The 20964-nt window shown below is 30.6% G+C and overlaps 1 protein-coding gene across 1 annotated transcript in view; it reads right to left on the bottom strand.

Moving 5' to 3' along the window:
• LOC111626975 (cytoplasmic polyadenylation element-binding protein 4-like) overlaps positions 1 to 20964 on the bottom strand; it is a 134373-nt gene that overhangs the window by 69867 nt on the left and 43542 nt on the right. Inside the window, exon 3 of the mRNA XM_023370518.1 lies at positions 13542 to 13598. Coding sequence (XP_023226286.1) covers positions 13542 to 13598 — 57 coding nt within the window. The remainder of the gene's footprint in view (positions 1 to 13541; positions 13599 to 20964) is intronic.

The raw sequence follows: 20964 nt of genomic DNA, 5'->3' as shown, positions 1-20964 counted from the left end.
TGATATAACTATTCATAACCATGGCTGGCCTTCTCTATAAAGAGGCTGGGTGCAAAAAGCCTTTCAGGGCTTTAAAATATCTTTCAAAGGTAAAAATAAAAGGATTCAAAATAAACATATATTGCATAATAGTATTTATTTAAATATGTGATTCTTTTTTCTATGTCATTAATTATTTCAGAAAAATTACAATTTTTGCAATGTCCTTTTTAATGCTTAATATAGCAGGTGCATTTAAGAGTTCTTGACAAAATAATTCTTTATTAATTTTAATTTTCTAAAAGAATGCTCTGCACTTGAAAAAATAACATCTAAATTTCTCTACGAGACTTTGTAAAACTTCATCATCTCCTAGTTTGGAAAATAATCTTTTTCACATCAATTAAAAACCCGATATCTTAAGCAAATACACCTACAACTGTATACAAATCATTTATCCAAAATATAGCTCGATCATTTACAGCAGTTGTAGGTGTATTTGCTTAATATTTTTCTTTTTTGAATTATTTTTTCAGAGATGTCTTCTGAAATATTCAAGTTTTGTTCTATCATTTTTGTGTGGTCTAAAAATGTGTTAAATTTTGGATTTCAGTTTTAATTTTATTGACTAAATTAAAAGCCGACTCAAGAATAATTGTTTTTGCTTGAAATAGTTTGCTGATACTATTAATTTTTGACAATATTGTAAGTGCCACCTCTAAGTCTTTAGATTTCTGGTACAGTTCAAGTATAATAGATGAAAAAATGTTTTTGATTCTTTGTCCAGAATCTGCTTCAGGTTCACTATCATTCCAAATGTGAAATGTCAAGAATTTCGAACATTTTTGAATAAAAATTGCTTTAACCAGTAATGAATTGATAATAAAGATTTAAATAAATGTACACCAAGACTGTATTTTAATACTGTGGGAGAACTATGAAGCAGTGGCACAGCACAGTGGGGGCGGCCCACCGCGGGCGGCAAAATTTCACAATAAATAATAATAATATCTTGTAAAAGTTTGAACCATTTTATCCCATATTTACGACCCGCCTGCAATTCAGATTGATTGAAATGAGCATGGAATAGTCCGGGAATTGACTCACCATGCGGCTGAACTATTAATTTCACTCGGGGATGCAGTGCGCAACCTGTCGACCTTTTTTTTTTTTAGCTTGTACAATTCATTTGTATTCATATGCACCTCCAATATCCAATGGAGCTATTTTAAACAGGTGGCTACACTGGCAAGTAAATTTTCATTACTTTTTCTGATACGAAACTGAAATTTAGTCTTTTAAATTGAGATACCTAAATAATGGGATGGCGAATTTTTCCTCCGCCCTGGGTGGCTGACACCCACGCTACTCCGCTGCTATGAAGGAATGAAATGTATTTATTGATGAATATGGTCTTCACAGACATATCACCATGCATACGATATCGCATTACTTTCCTTGTAGTTTATAAATCCCCAGATTTGCTTGCCATGTAAATTTTTAGTGTTTCTAAGGCCCTGATGTGGTCTATCTGAAAAGATTTCTTTATGATGCTGGTGTTGTCCAAGTTGGCCATTACATTGGGGTTGATGGTGTATGTTGCCGGGGTAATGGTGTATCTTTTTTCGCGATGTCATATTTATCCTTAATCCTTTTTTTTGTATAGACCACTTGGTCGAACCGATATATGCCAAATTTCTCTGGAACCTATGGTCCCTAAACAGGACATTATACACTCCTGGTGCCCTCAAACTATCAGGTATATCTTTAACATTCCTCAATAGGGAGTAAATTGTTTGTGTCCTCATGTAAGCTATTTTCATGCCCTTCTTTTGTGCTATTTCCTTATATGGGAAATGTAGGTTCTTGTTATATTCTTTGACTGTGTGTTTTGCATTAGGGATTAGGGATCTTGTTGGACACCCCCTGGTCTGTGGAGGTGCGAAACACACAGTATAATAGCCTGAAGACCATATGCATCAATAATTATATTTTATTCCCTCATAGTTCTCCCACAGCATTAAAATACAGTCTTGGGGTACGTTCATTTAAATCTTCATTATCAATTCATTACTGGTTAAAGCAATTTTTATACAAAAATGTTCGAAATTCTTGACATTTCACATTTGGAATGATAGTGAATCTGAAGCAGATTCTGGACAAAAAATTGAAAGCATTCGTTCATCTATTATACTCAAACTGTACTGGAAATCTAAAGGCTTAGAGGTGACAGATTGAATATTAAACCAATGACAATACATATGATAGTATCATATTAATATAATCCCTGAAATCCTATATCAAAGCATATAAACATTGCACTCATTTAAGAATATGTACTGTACAATCAATTATTAAAAGCAATTTTATGTAATTAAAAAAATTTTTTTAAGTTCAGGTAGCACACAAAAGGATTCTTTCATAAAAACAGAAAAAAAACTTATCTTTGCAAAAATCATACAATATTTGACATTTGGTTATATAAAGCAATTTACTTCAAAATAAACTTGTGATTAGAAAACAATTTTTTCCCTCCAATATGATGATGATTAAATGAATTAAATATTAAAAGTTTACTTAAATAACTATAATAATTATTAACTATAAAACATAGATATTCCACTTAAATCTTGTAACTGTCAAAATGTTATATAATTTATACCCTGCTTCAATTTTGTTTCTTTAATCTTAATATATGACTGGTCAAAATTCCTTACCTTTCTAGAAATTATCAAAGCCACATATGCTATAATCATTAGCCAATCAACTTTATTTTACCCAGATGCATTTCAGAAATTACAATATTTCTGTCCTCAGTGGGTTTTCTTCCATACATGCTAAACAAGGCACAAACACTTTTTCAATACACTTACAATTTCAATGTTGCAACCATTTAACTACTTTCATATTAAAATCATTTTCATCTGTGTTTCCTTGTTAATAATATTTTATTATACCCAGTCCTTCCTATTATTACTTTCATTCATTCTGCATCACATCATTTTAATATTTTAATATGAAAGTAGTTAAACAGTCAGAGCGTTGAAAATGTAAGTATATCAGAAAAGTCTTTGTAAAATAGGGCTGGTGGTATTAACATTGTAAAAACATGTAAACAGATAATAAATATCATCTTTTTTACTCACTATGTCCAATCACCAGGAACAAACTATTCTCCACAGCAAAGACAACCTTTCTTTAGAGGCTATGCCTCTGCCAAATTATGTAAAACAGTCTAAAATGTCCACAGGTGACAATCCCTTCGCAATTAAAAATATAATTAATGTCTCTGCTGTGGAGAATAGTTTGTTCCTGGTGATTGAACATGGTGAGTAAAAAAGATATTTATTATCTGTTTACATGTTTTTACAATGTTAATATCAGAAAAGTGTTTGTGCCTTGTTTAGTTTATATGAAAGAAAACCCATTGAAGATGGAAATATTGTAATTTCTGAAATGCATATAGGTAAAATAAAGTTGTTGATTGGCTAATGATTATGACATCTGTGGATGTGATAATTCCTAGAAAATTAAGGTGTTTTGACCAGTCATATATTGAGAAAATGTTATATAAAATTAAAATTTAACAATAAAAATATTGATAAATTAAAAACTTTTTAAATGATTATATATTAAATCCAAAACAATGTATATAGAATCTCATTTTAACAGATTGCAGAATAATGGATTTTTTTCCAGTTCTCACCAAATCAATCTAATTTTAACCTCCTTTTAGCAAATCAATTAATCAGAATAATAGATTTTCTCTACTCCAAATCTATTGTAAACTTCATGTTCTTTCAATATTTAGTTAAAATTTGGGTGTTTCTGGAAATTTGTAGAGTTTAATGATGTTACATCTGGGATATGTACAATTGAAGAATTGTACAAAGAGAGTCAGTGGACTGATAGGATTGAGGAGGCTCCACCTAGTGAACATTCTGACACTGTTCCAAATGTAGTGTTGAAATTTAGCAAAGTCATTGAGTACTTCCAAGTCATGAAGACCTTCCTGATGAGTTTCAACATACAAGAACAGGCTGTAATGTACATGACATTGCTAATATCAAGCCATTGTTGCAATCAATACACAAAAAAGAGGCATCAAAAGAAACCAAGATAAAGAAGTTAAGCAAAATACTAATGAGCATATATAATTTGTCTCTTTGTGCTCACAGCATATAGTTTCTGTCAGCTTTGTTGAACACATGTATGGCATAATATACACATACGTTACAAACATAAATGTTTCTATAGGATAAAGACTAGAGATCACAAGAGACTATTAGCAATACTAGTACTTGAAATTATTTCATGTACTGGTATTTCTTATATGGAGTGGTTATAAAATAAATATTTTGAATAATGGATATTTTTATCACTATATAAGAAATCTGTTGTTCACAATATAAAGGATTCTTAAAATGATGATTGATTTTTAGCAGTCCAAGCAATCTGTTAAAATGGGATTCTTCTGCAATTCAATTTCCCCTATTATTTCTGGGAAAAAGAACACTTCATTACTTAAAAACTATCAACCTTATAATGAATTAAAAGTTTCTCTTATCAAAAATCATGAGGCACATATGGCCATGCCATGAAACATATCCAAGATGTGCTATGATGAGAAAACTAACTCTCAAATAATCAGAGTACAATTGTACTTATACAGGTAACCCCCGTATAACGCGGCACTTCTATAGCACGGATTCACTCTAACACGGTTCGAGAATTGGGACCATCCCCATATAACACGATACTGTTATAGCACGGATTCACTCTGACATAGTTCGCGAATTGGGTAAAACCCTCGTACAACAGGAAATGTAATACATTTTTACATACTTAAGTACTAATAGTTCACGAAAATCATTATTTTCGTGAACTTTTAGTGCATAAGTATGTAAATTTTCTTTTCTCACTTCTGTCGATACACATGGTCCTTCTCGAAACTTGTTTCAATGTTGCCAGATCTCGCCACTTCTGCTTCTGATGTTGCCACATGTTTTTCTCTTATTCCATACTTGCTTTGTTCTTCATAAGTGCTTAGCACTATATAAGGAAATTTATAAAGATCTTTTAACTAGAAGCAAGCAATCTAAAATTACATACTTTTTGCAAAAGGTAGAGCATGGATCTGAAGATAATGCAGAAAAATGCTCAGAGAATAAGGATAACTTGCCAAAAAGAAAACATTCTCGGTTAATAGTGCTTTTAGTGATGACAAAGAAAACATTGTTTAATTTATATTAATATGTATCACTTAAGAAAATTTTAATAAAGATATTTATCTTAATTATGAAAATATAATAGCATGTTTTTTAATTTTTGGAACCTAACCCTCCTTTTCGTACTAGTTTTTTGTTTCATATAACACGGATTCGCATAACATGGCAATTTTTTGGAACGTAACCACCGTGTTATACGGGGTTACCTGTACTTGGTTACTGCAGATAACAAAAAATGAAAACTTCCCTTTCTCAGAAACATCGCATATTAGATAGAGCACTTGCCTCTCATTCTTCTAACAATGGCTGAAATCCTATTGGAGACAATATGAACCTTCAAGTGGGTAAATTTCCACACCACAACTCTCGTTTCCCAGCTTACTGTCCCATTTGAAGACCTTGTTATAAAATGTCTTACGTTTGACACAGTTTAGGATGGATTTTCTTTTCACAAAAAAAAAAAAAAAAAAAAAAAAATTGCAAGGGGGTTAGTACTGTGTAATAGAGTAACAGTAAAAGGACATCTTTGGCCACACGCTGTTTAGTTCAATCCATTGAATCCAGGTATCCAATATGGCCTGAAAGCAATAGTGCATTTGCATTTGTCTGTTTAGCTGGCCTGTAGCAAGGGGGACTTTTCAGGCTACATCGTCAAAGTGGTCTGTAGTCCTCCAGATAAACTGAGTAGGGGAAGAGAGCTGGAAAATATACCTCACTGTTGGCTGTCAGTTCTGTTTATTACTTGCTTACTGCAATGTAAAAACCGGACTGATACAGTTTCTGTTAAGAAAACTTACTTTTATCTCCAGAATACTCATAGAATTTTGCAAATTTCGATGAAATAACGTAAGAGTAACTTAACTTTTTATAAAGTTTTGCATGAAAACATTTTACATTTCAAAAAACATATAGGGTCTCTGTTTCAAGTTTGCATTTGTCCATAACACACTTTACCAGTATGATAATTTGGTGTCTACTGTATTCACAGAGTGAAACCATAATTTTGTGTCAACTACAGGTATTCCTCATATAACACAATAGTTATGTTCTAAAAAAAGAGCCATGTTATGCAAATTCATGCTATACAAAACAAAGAACTAGTGCAAAACATAAGGTTACATTCCAAAAGTTAAAAGTATAATATTTTTAATATGATTTATACAAAAACCAACTTTTAAAAAACCAGTTTTCAAATTTTCAAACCCCCAAAAGTGGAGATAAGGGATATTTACAACTTATTTTAAAACTTTTTAATCTATTTAATATTTATAAAATTTCAAAAATATAATAAAATAAAATTGACCAACATCTACACAAAACAAAACAATCTAACACCTTCTTTTTTTTTTTAATCACATTAAACTATAAAATTTACTCCATAGAAAACCATAAAGAAAAACATAACAATGAATGCCTACAAAATATTATTTTATTTCTTGTTCTTCCTAATAAAATAACATTTTAGAAAGCAAAGAATGTCTATGTATCTATTGCTCAATCATGCCCTTTTTTTGCAGACAAAATTGCCAGAAATAGAAAAAACTCTCACTTGCTACTGAGCTAAGTTTAATTGTCTTTAAAGCATTAAATAATAAATCTAAATTTTTTATTCTTCTGTTTGTACCCTCTAATACTAAAAACTCCTTTTTTAGTGTCTTAGGGCTGAATGAAGTCACTTCTCAGGTTCTTGAAGATATTTATGTATTGATTTTTCCATAGCATTTTTTAAAGTTATGGCTTGATTTTCTTCTTTGCCACTTTTTCATCATCACAGTCTCTTCTATAGAATAATTTAGGTATAATTTCAATAATATTTGTCCAAATAACTTAATGATATCAGATTTTTCAGCTAGTGGAAAAAATATGCTAGAAGACTTTGTCCAAACATTCTATGGATTTTGTAAATAAAAGAGAAATGTTACTAATCCTGTTTGTCTTCTCTCTTGAATTCATACCTCTACAACATATAACAACTTAAAACTAATTTCTGTTTTCAAATTTTTCAATTCACATAACAGAAATTCAAATATGCCTTTACTTGTTAATAAATAGGATGACAAGATAATAAATAGAATGACAAGATTTGCAACATCTGCTAAATGAATTGGTCTAAAACTTTAAGGAGCTCTACAATTTACAATACGCTGCTTCATTCCATGTTTGAGAAGCACTGATATCATTCAAAGATGAAACAACAACACATTTTTTTAAGTGCACAAATCTTTCTATCATTTTTCCATTGTTGCAAGATTTCTCCATATTGTAGAAAGAATTGGATGCTTTTTAGATGTAGGGAGATATTTTTGTTTTTGTAGATAGTTTTATGAAACTTAATATTTAACAATATTCCCATTTTATGCCAGAGATGATTTTGTGTCAAAATGTTAATGTTTTTAATCAAATAATTNAGATTTCTCCATATTGTAGAAAGAATTGGATGCTTTTTAGATGTAGGGAGATATTTTTGTTTTTGTAGATAGTTTTATGAAACTTAATATTTAACAATATTCCCATTTTATGCCAGAGATGATTTTGTGTCAAAATGTTAATGTATTTATACAGAAGTTTTTTCTGTTTAAATTAAGACTTTGATAAAATAAGATGGAAATAAAAATAAATTTTCGTTTTAAATCTAAATTTCTTCTTCTTCTTCTTCTTCAAAAAAAAAAAAAGATTCTCAAAACCGGATTTTAAAACCAACAAACCATAATTCTTAATTAATATTAACACTAAAATAGTGTAATTGAGATTACAGGATGATCTCAATTTATTTATTAACCATTTACTATTGAGACCTTAGTGGACAAAATCCTAGTGATAAATTAAACTGTTTACATTAAAAAAATCTGTCATCATCTTAAATTTTTTTTTTATCTTACAACATTAGCCTTATTGTATTTTTTTTTTTAAATATATTTTTTAAAAATGTAACAAAAATCTAAAATCCTAGTAAATAATAGAACTGAAAACATTATTAATGAAACAATAAAAGAAGTGAAAATGGAAACCATTGTACAGGGGATTTCCTCAATTTTGAACTGTGTTGTAGAAATGCTGTGTATCCCTCGTATAACTGTGAATAATTAGAGAATCATTCACAGTTAATTTTCCTATCATAGCATACCTTAGGTATGTTACATGACATGCTGGACCCTAACTGAAGTTCCTAAATCCAACATCAGAAATTATTATTAATTCTTGATTTTGGTGTTAAGAATTTTTTTACTGTTATCCATTTATTTCATCTGTATTGAAATTTTTTAGTGCATGTATTCAATATGTTCCTTTAATGATCTATAGGAATTCCACAATCTAAGAATGACTAATAAAGAAAACAGAAAAACTTTAGTTTTTAATTTATTAATTTCTGAAGAGTGAGAGTGTAATGTTTTTTCTATATACTTTTTCATATGGTTTTGACCAATATTCATATTACTTAAAATTATAAATTATGAAGAACTGACTATTTGGAAAAGTATAGTATTTTAAAACTGCAAATTATTTAATCTGTATTTCAATCAATAAGAAAAAAGATAACTGCAGAGTTTTGTCTTTTATTATTTAATCTGTAGATACATAACATTTGCCTTATCTTATTTTACATTTGAGAAAAATTTGATAAAGTAAAATAAAGGAATAAATACAAAAAGGAATCTAAATAGTAATTTGCAGAAATATTACTAAAAAATGCAAAAACAATGTTATTATAGAATACAATAAAAATACAATTCTATTTCCAAAAGCTGAAACTTAACTCAAAATGTAAACCAAAGTTAACCTAGACACTTTTCCAGCAATGTAGACTATTGTAGCAAGGCTTGTTGAGCTTTGCTATGATAATCTTCAGAACCAATAGTGATCAATAATTTTGATTTTCAAACTTACATCATCAAATGTTCTATGGTTGTTCCATGATTTTGAAGAATTCCAATACATTACCAATGGAATACTTTAAAAGCTTCTATAAATTGTAGAATTTATGGTTGGACCTAAAGCTGACTAGTTAACATACACTAACCTCCAAAACATAAGCACAACATGAGAATTCTCAGATAAATAGCAAATGTTTGAGTTTTACTGAATGGAATTTGTTGTATACTTTGAGTGAGATATGCAAACATTGAACATGAATAAAATACACATTGGCTTTGTTTGAAATACACAAATCAATCTATAGGTAAAAACAATTGTTTCATTCTGTGCTTTGATACTTCAGTTATGAATGTGACAGTGAAATACCAAAATAATCAGTTTGTTTGTTATGTCCCAAAAAAAAAACATTTCGGTGATGTCAAAAACGGCAAGCCATGGATAGGTTAAAATCCAGTCAATCTATTGGAGAAGCTGCTCAATTCTTCAGAGTCTGCGATTTGGTGATTTCAACCCTGTGGACCCAATTCCAAATCACCAGAACAGTAAGCAGAAGGCTAGGCTTAGGTCACTCGAGTTACAACATCTGGTAACAGCTACTTAGCATTATTGGCCAGATGGAATAGACAGGCAACAACACTTGCTTTATGTTCAAGCCTTGTTGCAGCTACAGAGAGGTCTGAATCTGTGACTATTGTAAGAAGCAGATTGTATACACATGGTTTTTATGCATGAAGGCAAAACATTTCTGTTTCATTGTCCTCCAAGCATAGAGCAGCACATTTACAGTGGCATCAGGAACAATGTCACTTGGACTATAGACAATTAGAACATGCATGAGTCATGATTTGCTTTATAGTCAGACCAACAAATTTTTGTGTGGAGAGAAACTGGTACTTGGAATCAATCAATTAACATTGTTCAAGTGGCATTCTTTTTCTGGTGATGGTATCCTTATATGGACTAGGATTTCCTTAAATGGATGTACTGATCTCTGTGTTTTCCACTATGGGTACTGTGATGAACAAAAGGTATCTGGATGAAATCCTTGACCTAATTGTTCAATCGTATGTGGATATAATTAGTTCTGAATTTGTTCTTATGGACAATATTTGGCCATAAGAACAAATTTTACACAATTACCTAATGGCAGAGAGAATCCAGCAAATGCAGTGGCCAACATATTCACCATATCTGAATCTTATAGAGCATGTATGGGATGGTCTCAGAAGAGCTGTAGTTTCCCATCAAACTCCTCCAAACAGTACTCAAGTGCTCCAATGTGATATCATACAACAGTGAGGATTTCTGCCTTTTAACTTCATTGATTATCTGACAGTTATCATGAATCATGGTTGTGCAGTCTTCATTAGTTTAAGAGGAGGTCATATTCTTTATAGACAAACATTCTCATTCACAAGTATAACCTGTCATTTTGTCTATTTTTTGTTAATTTTCTAGAAAGTCTCACCATACATTCAAAACTCTTTCTATTGTATGCTAATAATAGACAGAATCCTATTCAAAGTTAATGTAAAATTTAAAGTAAATTGCTAAGTAAATTAAACTTCACTCTGACACCGGGGATGAAATACTAAATACTGAACCTGTTACCGGTGTAATTTGCGTGAAAAAATCTTTCCACAAACATTTTCGAGCTTTCCAAATAGCTCTTCTTCAGGTAAAGAGAAAAAAAAATAAAAAAATTCCGACGAAACACTTCGAAAAATGGAACGTAGATATTTAAATAAAAAACCGAATCTAAAAATAGAACGCAGATGTTTAAACAAAAAATATGAAACTCGCATAACGAACGATCATTAAGATGGTCATGCGCATTCGTGCGCTGATGTTGCTATTTATAGATCATTGTTTATGAGGGCCTGTCACGCTATAGAAAGATTAATCTCATCCTTCCGATTTATACATGTGGTCCGGTGGTTAGCCTTACAGATGGATATAGCTTCCTGCCATTTTAGTTGTTCCAGGTGGGGCGTAGTGTCGATGATGTCAGCTTTGTCGAACTCCGGTTCTATATCGGGATCAGATGCAAAGGTGGTTAGGGCCGTGGTGTACCGCCCATGCCGAAGGTCTGCTTGATGCTCTTGCACTCTGGTATTTAAAGATCGCTTGGTTGAGCCGATATAGACAAGGCTCTCGTTACATCTGTTATCTTTCAGCGGGATAGAGTACACGCCAGGAAGCCTGCTACGAACTGGACTGCCTTTTCCATTTCTGAGGATGTCGTAGATTGTTGGGCATCTTCTATAGGCTATTTGTAATTGTTGTTTTCCGGCGATCTCAGCGTATATCGCTTTAACATATGGGTTAAAGGTGACTGGGAGGCGTGTACGTTCATCCTGGTCAGTGTTGGTCTTCGTACGCGTAGTGGGTGCGTATTGTGAGCGTTGATGTCGCTCAATTAGACGGTGTGTTAGACCATGGTAACCATGCTTGGCTGCTATCCTCTTGATATAATTCAATTCGGTGTTGAGGGCTTGCGTGGTAGACGAGTGGGAAAAGGCCCTTTTAATCAAAGTATTAAATGCTGCAGCCTTGTAGGTGAATGGGTCGGATGAACCTACCGGTATGTATATAGAGGCGGCATAAGGTTTATGGTATACCGACGTGACAATGGCGGATCCTTCTACTTTAATGTTTATATCCAAAAAATGGACCTCAGTATTGCTAGATTGTTCCATTTCCAGCGTTAGGCCGTAGGGATTATCGTTAATGGTTTGTATGAAATTTGAGATGTCAGGTATTGTCTTCCACATGATGAGGATGTCGTCCACATACCTACTATAGAGTAAGATGTTCGGGAGGAACAGTGGAAGTATTTTTCATTCAAGTTGCCTAACGACCATTTCGTTAATAAAGTAAATTGCTGCAGTAGTTTCTTATTTGTGTAAATTTTCACTTTTGTGCTCATTTTTTGGAGGGGAGTGTAGTTGAATACATTCATCAGACACCTCCTCTATTGCCAGAAAAGTGCCTATGTTGACTATGTTGTATGCAATAAAAATGTAAGATTATACATTTGATGTGTTAAAAATATAGACTTAATATAGAAGGAAACTATATTATGAGTTTCAATTATTATTATGAATGTAACAAAATACCATAATTTTATATGGATAATCCATGAGTTAACTATGTTTAAAAGTCAATTGGAAAACAAGTGTGGGTTGTGACAAAATGGGTTATCTATTAATTTTAACTTACAATTATGAATTAATCTAACAACTTTTCCAGATACATTCATTTGCTATTTCAACTTTTTCCAAAACCACCAAAGGCATATATGTCTCTTCATATTCGCTTTTTGTACATTGTTCTTCCGTGCTTTAATTGATATTATTAGACACTCCTACTTGAACTTATATTTTGAAATGGTAATGCCCCCTGGTAATTGAATAATAGTCTAAGCTGCAGCCACATAGTATATGAAGACACTGAAAACACCTTATATACTTATCAGCAATTAATTTTTAATAAACATGTTTTTAGCCTGATTAATAAGCCTTCATCAGGTTTTTTATTTAGTTTATTAGTTTATTTAGGTTTTTAATACAGAAATTGTATTTTTCAAATGATATTAAATTAAGTTTTTTAAAAACTAATATGATTTTTGATTATGATAGAAATAAAATATAAATCTAAAAATAAAAGCACAATAAAAATAGTATACAATCAAGAATAAAAATAAAGAAATAAAAAATAAAATGAAATAATCCAACAGGCTATGATGATGCCTTGTTTTTTGTAGTGTCACATTTTTGTTACCTTCCTTTTTAATACATTCAATCATTATGTTTTAGAAAATTAGTGATTTATTACATTGCTTTTTGAACTTGTTGAATAAATTTTTAAATGTGATTTTAAAATAATGTATTGTTTTTAAAATTGCAGCATTTAGTTTTATTATGATGAAAATATGGAATAATTTATTCTGATTATCTTTACTGATTCCTCTTATATAATATAAATTAGCCCACATTAAAACTTTTGAATTAATAATTGATGTTTACATAATTAACTTTTATTTTACAATATAGTATCTGAAATAAAAGCTATATAAGATTTGAAAAGTTTTAATATCTAAGAATATAGGTGAGTTTGCTTTATTTGAATTCATCTGATTCAAGCATACTTAAAGCAAAATAAAAAACAGTAGTAATTTTTATTTCATTTGCTATCATATTTAACCACAATAAAAGTTATTAATAAATCAAAGTAAGCATTAACAACAAACACTTAAAATATTACTTACATAAAGAATAATAAAACATTTTTAAAAACAACTTCCAATTAAATTTTAGATTTAATAATTGCTAAATAGCTTAAGTGGGATTCCACTAACACAAATATGGCCAACATGCAAAATAAATCATACATATTTTTATGATGAAAAATGAATTTTTACATGCACACAATGTCAAGTAAACTTTTGAACATGTTTACCTCTGGAGCATTTCTTGTTGCCATTACATTTCTGAATACTGAACTCCAAGGAAGATCCTAAAAAGGAATTGCTTATATTTTACTTTTCTAAATTCTATTTAGAGCCTGGTTAAAGTAGACAGAAACATCTTTAACACAGAAAAACTGAATATTGTCAAATTTCCTTTTAACAGTGATTTTAAAAATATATATACAATGGACATAAAGACAAATATATATATATATAAACACAGTACATATAAAAGAAAGAAATATATATAAGAAAGAGAAAAGAATCCATCGTAATTAAAAAGAAAATAAATCTACAAATGTATATATTTTAATAAAAATAGCAAATTTCATAATTTAGCTCAAAATTTTGAAATTAAATGATTTTAATTTAACTTTAATTGTTTTTACATCATATATATCACAACAAGTTTTTTTAAAATACGCTGATAAAAAATATATATTTATATTTTATAACTTAAGTGAGTTCATATTTTAATCAATGTAAACTTAATTAAACTAGATTATTTTTTATCTTTAATATGAATGATTAAATTAATAAATTAGTTAATTAGACAATTAGGCCACCATTTATATTAATATAAATAATTAGGAATTAAATTAAATAATTTAGAAAATGATTCTGCATAGAAAGGAGAATTATTTCACTTCAGTAATCAATCTTTTCTATCAAAATTTTTAAAAATTATTTAATTATCATTTTTAATTTCTTAATATTAATATTAATGCAAGATGGTAACCAAACTGGCTAACTTTACACCAAATTCATTAGTTTAATCATTCTTATCACAGCCTGAAGATAATCTGATTTAATTAAGTTCAAGTTAAAAAATATAAATGTTACTGGCCAAATCCAATTTCAGGCCCAAGTAGTTTGTCCTAAGCCAAACTAGTTTATCCTATGCACGTCAGGACATACTAGTTTAGCCTAGGATAATCTAGTTGAGCCTAAATACTTTAGGCTTAACTAGTTTGACCTAGGCTGAACTGATTTATGTACTACAAATAGGTGCCAGTGTAAAAAAAAATTATTTTGTGTAATTCGAAATGCCACCACAGTACACCCGGTGGTTGAAGTGTACCTAGGTAACCCCAATGACAATGCTTCGGTTAGGTTGGTTTGGTTAGGTTAACTACATTTTTAGTAGATGTTTCCTTTTTTTCTTTTGTTCAAGAACTACTGTGAATCAATAATTAGTGATGTTAAACAATGAGTGGCCTGCTGGCGGCTCCCCTCCGAAAGGAGTCCGCCAGGAGCATGAACAGTCCGAAGTGCCACCATTGGGGTTACCTAGGTACACCTTAACCCACCCTGTAAACATAAATAAAAGATTAAATATTTTATACGTTACACTAAGAAGCACAAATAAGTTCATTTTTAATTTTAGTTTGACTCTAAAAATTATTTTTATTATTTCGTTTGAATTTTTTAAATATTTTCAAAAGTTAATTACCTTTAAAAGTGCATGGCTTAATAAAAAAAATACAAGCTGATAAAAATAAGCTAATCAGTACATATTTTATAGTTTTGTACAAGTGTTGTGTCACCTCTAATCAATACCGTTTTTTATAATTAAGTAGACTATGTTTGAATAAATATTGTTCATCTAATTGATTGCCTTTTAATTTTATTTTAACCATTAATATACCTAAATCAGGCCTGGCCAACCCACAGCCCATCACATTAAATTGTGTAGCATGCTAAGAAACATTATATATGTATTAAAACTTTCATTTTCTGTTTTTTGTGTATACCAAAACAATTAAATAAATGAACATTTGCATGTGTCATTGTTATAATGCGCAAGTGCAAGTACAAACTCTTGATATAACAGTGAAATCTTATTCATTTTGTATTTGTTTTACTTTTTTAAAAGCATGTTTGCCTAAATTGTGGCCCATTGTAATGTTAATCAAAGTGGTCTGCAAAATAATTTGGGTTGGCCAGGCCTGACTTAAATAATAATTCTAAATCATTTCAGCCTAGGACAAACTAGTTAAGCCTTAAGTATTTCGATCAAACTAAATTGTCCTAGGCTAAACTAGTATATCCTGACACACGTAGGACAAACTAGTTTGACCTGAAATCGGATTTGACCGGTAACATATACATTGTTCTCATTTTTAACTCAAGTATATGTATATGCGAATGAAAAAGTTTGTGCATGATTGTATTGTTCACTTAAATATAATGACAAAAAATTCCACCCAAAAAAGACCAATTTTACATTGTGTTTGAACTGAAATGTTTTAAAATCATTATATAATAATTTTTCAAAAATGTCTCTGTTACTGAATTTTACAAATGAAAATTAAATAAAATAGTCTATGTTGCAAGAAAATGAAATAATAATGTCAACATTATCAATTTAATAATAAAACTTAGTGTTCTCATCCAGATGAATATTATAGTGATATTTTAATACTGTATTTACTCATGTATAAGACATTTTATTCATTTTTCACTGCTTCAAAAACCTATGTCACCCTATAATGCAAGCAAAGGATTCTTTGCATTTTTGCAATAATTTTTGTGAACCATGCTGCCATTATAGCAGGATGCTATTGAAGTCAAGGTGAATATTGCTTTCAAAGAGATGGTCTGAAAATAGCTGGTCACTTAGCAATGATTATAAATGTAGTTATTTTATATTTGTTAAATTGGTATTTTTAATGAATATTTGCATATTCTGAATCACTAAAAATAAACTTTTTCCTGTCACACACATTATAATCTTTTGGTTTTGCTGTGTGAGTATCAGGTGTGTGGAAAAGCATTCCTCAAGAGCTGATAGTAAAGTCATTCAAGAAATACTGCATTTAAAATTCACTTAACAGATCACAGGACGATGCTTTGTGGAGTGAAAGTGAAAAAGAAGAGAGTTGTAAGAAAGCTTTGAAGGGTGAGTCTGTGTAGACAAAATGTGATAGCGTCAAGAAAATATGGTTGTTTGCCTTAATACGCGCATTTGATATTTTATTTGTGACTAAACAAAATAAAATTAAATTGTATTTATAAGTCTAATTTTCTTTATTTTGATCTTTAAACTCACTCCTCGTCCTATATGCAAGATCGTCTTATAAGCGAGTAAATACGGTAATTCAGTTTTATTTAAATAGTACTGGTCAATGTTAATTCATATACAGTAGAACCTCGATTATCCGCCCTAATTGGGGACTGGGGTTGGTCGGATAATTGAAAAGTCGGATAACCGAAAAGTATGAAAAAATCCATTATTAGTGTAGTATATTATTATNAATAAATCTAATTTTCTTTATTTTTATCTTTAAAGTCACACCTTATCCTATATGCGAGTAAATATGGTATTTTTGAGAATGATTTCTATCTTCATTATTTTTTTACTTTTTGAATGTATGAATAAAAAGAATGAGAGTTAAAAGTATCATTTTTAGAGATATTTGATTACTGAGTTAAAACTGTGATAGTTTTAAGCTTTAAAAGCCAGCCCAACACTAACTTACTAGTCATACATTAAAAATATTTATATTTCTAATTTATAGTTTACTTTCCCATACTATACCTATAATTTTAATAGAAAAACTAAATATAAAAAGAAAAATTTTTAATTCATCTATAGAAAAAAAACTGCAGTTTTTCTAATATTTAAATTTTCAGGAAGTTTATACAATTCAAATAAATAAAACAAAATACATTTCTTCAACTACACAAATTTTTTTTCTTTTCGAAGAATAATTTTAGAGTAGCAACTTTAATAATTAATGAAGATTCAAAATGTAATTTTATTAATTAAAGTACTAATTTAAAAAATAAAATAAAAAATAAATTCAATTTGATAATTTTGAATTTGAAACAATCCTGCATTTAAACTTTGGCTTAGGAAAAAGTTCTAATATAGTAATATACCTGAAGAAAGCCAACCCATCAAGAAGACAAAAACATTTTTAAGTTAGATCAAACAAGTGCTGCAATGAAATTACGTTCTTCCTAATAACTGGAACAATGACTAAGTACATCAAACAAAACATTTACAATCTAATAAATAATTTTAATGTAAATTCAACAAACATTTTTGATCTTACACAAGATTTTCTTCAGGTCAACAACATTCTAAATTGGAATGCGCAAAACTAATTTCAAATTTTTTCTCTCAAGCATCAATACATCATGGATATGGACTGTAAACCTCTGGATGAAAGCCATGTGGACAGGTTACAAGCCCATATCACACATTTTACACATACAACCCTTGCCAAGTTAAAGTTGGACAGAGCAGTTGTTGCCTCACTAGACACCATGAAATTATTTGCCTTTGCAAAAACACATAAGCCAACACATTCCCTAGGTCCATTGTGGATAAAGCAAGATCACCTACACAACTGTTAGAAAATATACAATCTGGAATCGGAGCATTTGAAGGGTTATAAATTCATTATCAAGAACTCCACATAACTGATAGATATCTTACAGCAGGTTGAATTAACAGCTAAAGCACATATTACAGTGTTTGATTTTGTTTCCTTATATTCATCAGTAAGGTTACAACTAAGCTTATGTACTCTCAAGGATCTTTTACTACAGAAAACAGCTCACCACCAACAGATCTTAAAACTCACTCACATGATGTGTTATGCTTCTTAATTCCAGTTTAACATCATCACATACAAAAGCGGAGAGTGCCCATGGGCAGCCCAATTTCAGGGGACCTGTGTGAGATGATCATACATCAGTTGGAAGAAAAAATCATACCTTAATTCATACCAAACATTGCTGTCTACAAGACATATGTTAATGACCTGTTTGTTCCCTGGAAAACAGAGCCAGATGTAAATGCATTTTTACAACACATGAATAACCCATATGGACTAACCCTTAAGCTAGGTAAGTGATACAAGTGCACACTTCTTAAATATTAAGATTAGTTTCAGTGAGGGTCACATAGAAACTGGCATCTATTACAAAAATGGCTGTTTACCATTATTCATTCCAACAAACTTGTCCCAACCCTTTTTTGTATAAAATTGCTGCTTACAAGACAAGCATTTACACACAATACAAATAGGGAAAATATTATACAGGAACTAAAAAACGTGGGTATAGAAGAGAACCAATTTGTAATTTGGCTCACACCTACTCCAACAACAGTCAATCACACATCAGCCTATATCAGGGATGGCCAACATGCAGACTGCAGTCGACCGGTCGATCGCAAAGGTTTTAAAAGTAGCCCGTGAAGCTAAAGTTGAACAATTTGCTTTCACTTAAATTAATGTTTAAAAATCTTAATTCGATAATTTACTCTTACAATAATAGACTGTCTGTGCAACATACCCATAGTGTTTGTATTTATCCTGATGAACAACGCAAATGAATGTTAACGCATGCGCATATAAAAATCCTAAAATTGTTTGCCCATATTCATAGTCGCCCGCAGACTACATTTTACCAAAAAAGTAGCCCCCTAAGGATAAAAGTTTGGCCACACCTGGCTTATATGGTTCTCGTGCCAAGAAACACAAACAAACCAAACCAATCATGCATTTCTAAACCCAGATGCACTGTGGTGGAGTATGGCCATAATTTGCATACACTGTACACGGAAATAGCTGACAATATGGGTATCAAGTTAGTCTATAAGTGAGTTTCCATGTTATAGAAATTACTATATAATGAAAAAGACAAGGTAACAAACATAGGGCTCCAAAGGGTAGACAGGATTCAGATGAGGAACAACAGATTCCAAAAGGATCTGATGTACAGTACATGTACATTGGGTCAACTAAGCATTCCATATGCAAAAGTTACAAGAGCATTGTTATGATATAACAAATAAAAAACATACCACTGCCCTATTCATGTATGCCACAGAGACTGGCATGCAAGCTGACCTCAGAATGTCACATTAATCAAACAATCCTCATATCAGGGCTCTAGAAGCTTTAGAAATATACAAAACAATTGCATTAACTTTAAGAATAGAAAAAGCATTTCATATGCTTGGCAATGCTTTTATGAAAAACCAGGCAATACCAACATGAGTTAGTTAATATTATTTTTGTGATATTTTTATTTCTTATATTTGTATCTGTTTTAATTTTATATATCTTAAAAGGGAACCAAATCTTGTTTGTTCATTTTTATATGTAAAATATACATATTTGTATTTTTGTTCCAATAATTTAAAAAAATTTGAAATTAGTTCTGTGCATTCCAATTTAGAATGCTGTTGACCTGAAAATCTTTTGTAAAATCAAAAATGTTTATTGAATTTACAATAAAATTATTTACTGGATAGTAAAAGTTTTGTTTGATATACTTAGTGCTGGAACAATAAAAGATTTCAAATCTGCATATGACACTGGGATAACAATAAAATAAGAGAGTCTACAACAAACGTTTTCATTATGAAAACATTTGTTATTTATTGCTTACCAGTACATTGCACCAGTTATCAATTGTAGAGTGTCTTATTTTAATAAAAGAGTTGTGGAATTTTAAAATTTTATCTTGTTTTCCAGTTTTAAATTTATATTTTAAACACTCTCAATGAACCTTTATGAAATTACCACATCCAAAAACTTTAAATTTCCGGTATGAAATAAATATAGTCACTGAACTAATGTTTTCGATCTTTAACCAAGATCTTCATGTTTGCTGTCATTCTAAATATGAAATGTTAAGAATATATAACATTTTTGAATACAAAATTAAATTTTCTCCAGTATGTAATAAAGAGAAAAGAATTGCAAATCGTTCGAGACTGCATACTGTAATATCAAAACACTTACTAAAACACCTTTTCTTGCAGCCGAAGCGAAGACCGAAAACGTTAGAAAGTTTCTCTTATAAACTTCGGCTGCAAGAAAAGGTGTTTTAGTAAGTGTTTTGATAAAGAGCAAAGATTTTGAATTAATTAAGTAGATAGAAGTCTTCCATAATAATGATGTGGTCCATCTTCCAAGGAATAATATATAATTACCAGTGCAGATGCTCATCACAATTATAGTGCACGTATAAGATATTACGTTACTATCTTTGAAATTTATACAAATCCCCGACTTGGTTGCTCTGTAAATCTCAAGGATTTCCAAGGCCCTGATGTGGTCTGTTTTGAATGATTTTTTTATAAGACTGGTGTTATTTAAGTCGGCTCTTACATTGGGGTCCGTGGCATACGTTGACAGGGCAGTGGTGTGTCTTTTTTGTCAATGCCATATTTATGTTCAGCAATCCTTTTTTGAACAGACCTTTTGGTGGATCCAAAGTAGAACAAGACACATCAGATAATTTGAGAGCACCAGGGGTGTACAGTATCCCAATAAGGGATCACAAGTTCCAAAGAAATAAATGTTCAGCTCATCCTTATTTCTCCATGCAGTGCCATATATTCACTGCAACATCTGGCCCTTAGAATCACCATGCCAGTATACTCCT

This window comes from Centruroides sculpturatus, unplaced genomic scaffold (genome assembly GCF_000671375.1).
Source record: "Centruroides sculpturatus isolate CEXI.00-Female unplaced genomic scaffold, Cexi_2.0 scaffold454, whole genome shotgun sequence".
Taxonomy (NCBI): domain Eukaryota; kingdom Metazoa; phylum Arthropoda; class Arachnida; order Scorpiones; family Buthidae; genus Centruroides; species Centruroides sculpturatus.
The sequence above is the reverse complement of the archived record's forward strand: the minus strand, read 5'-3'. Positions and strand labels throughout refer to the sequence as shown.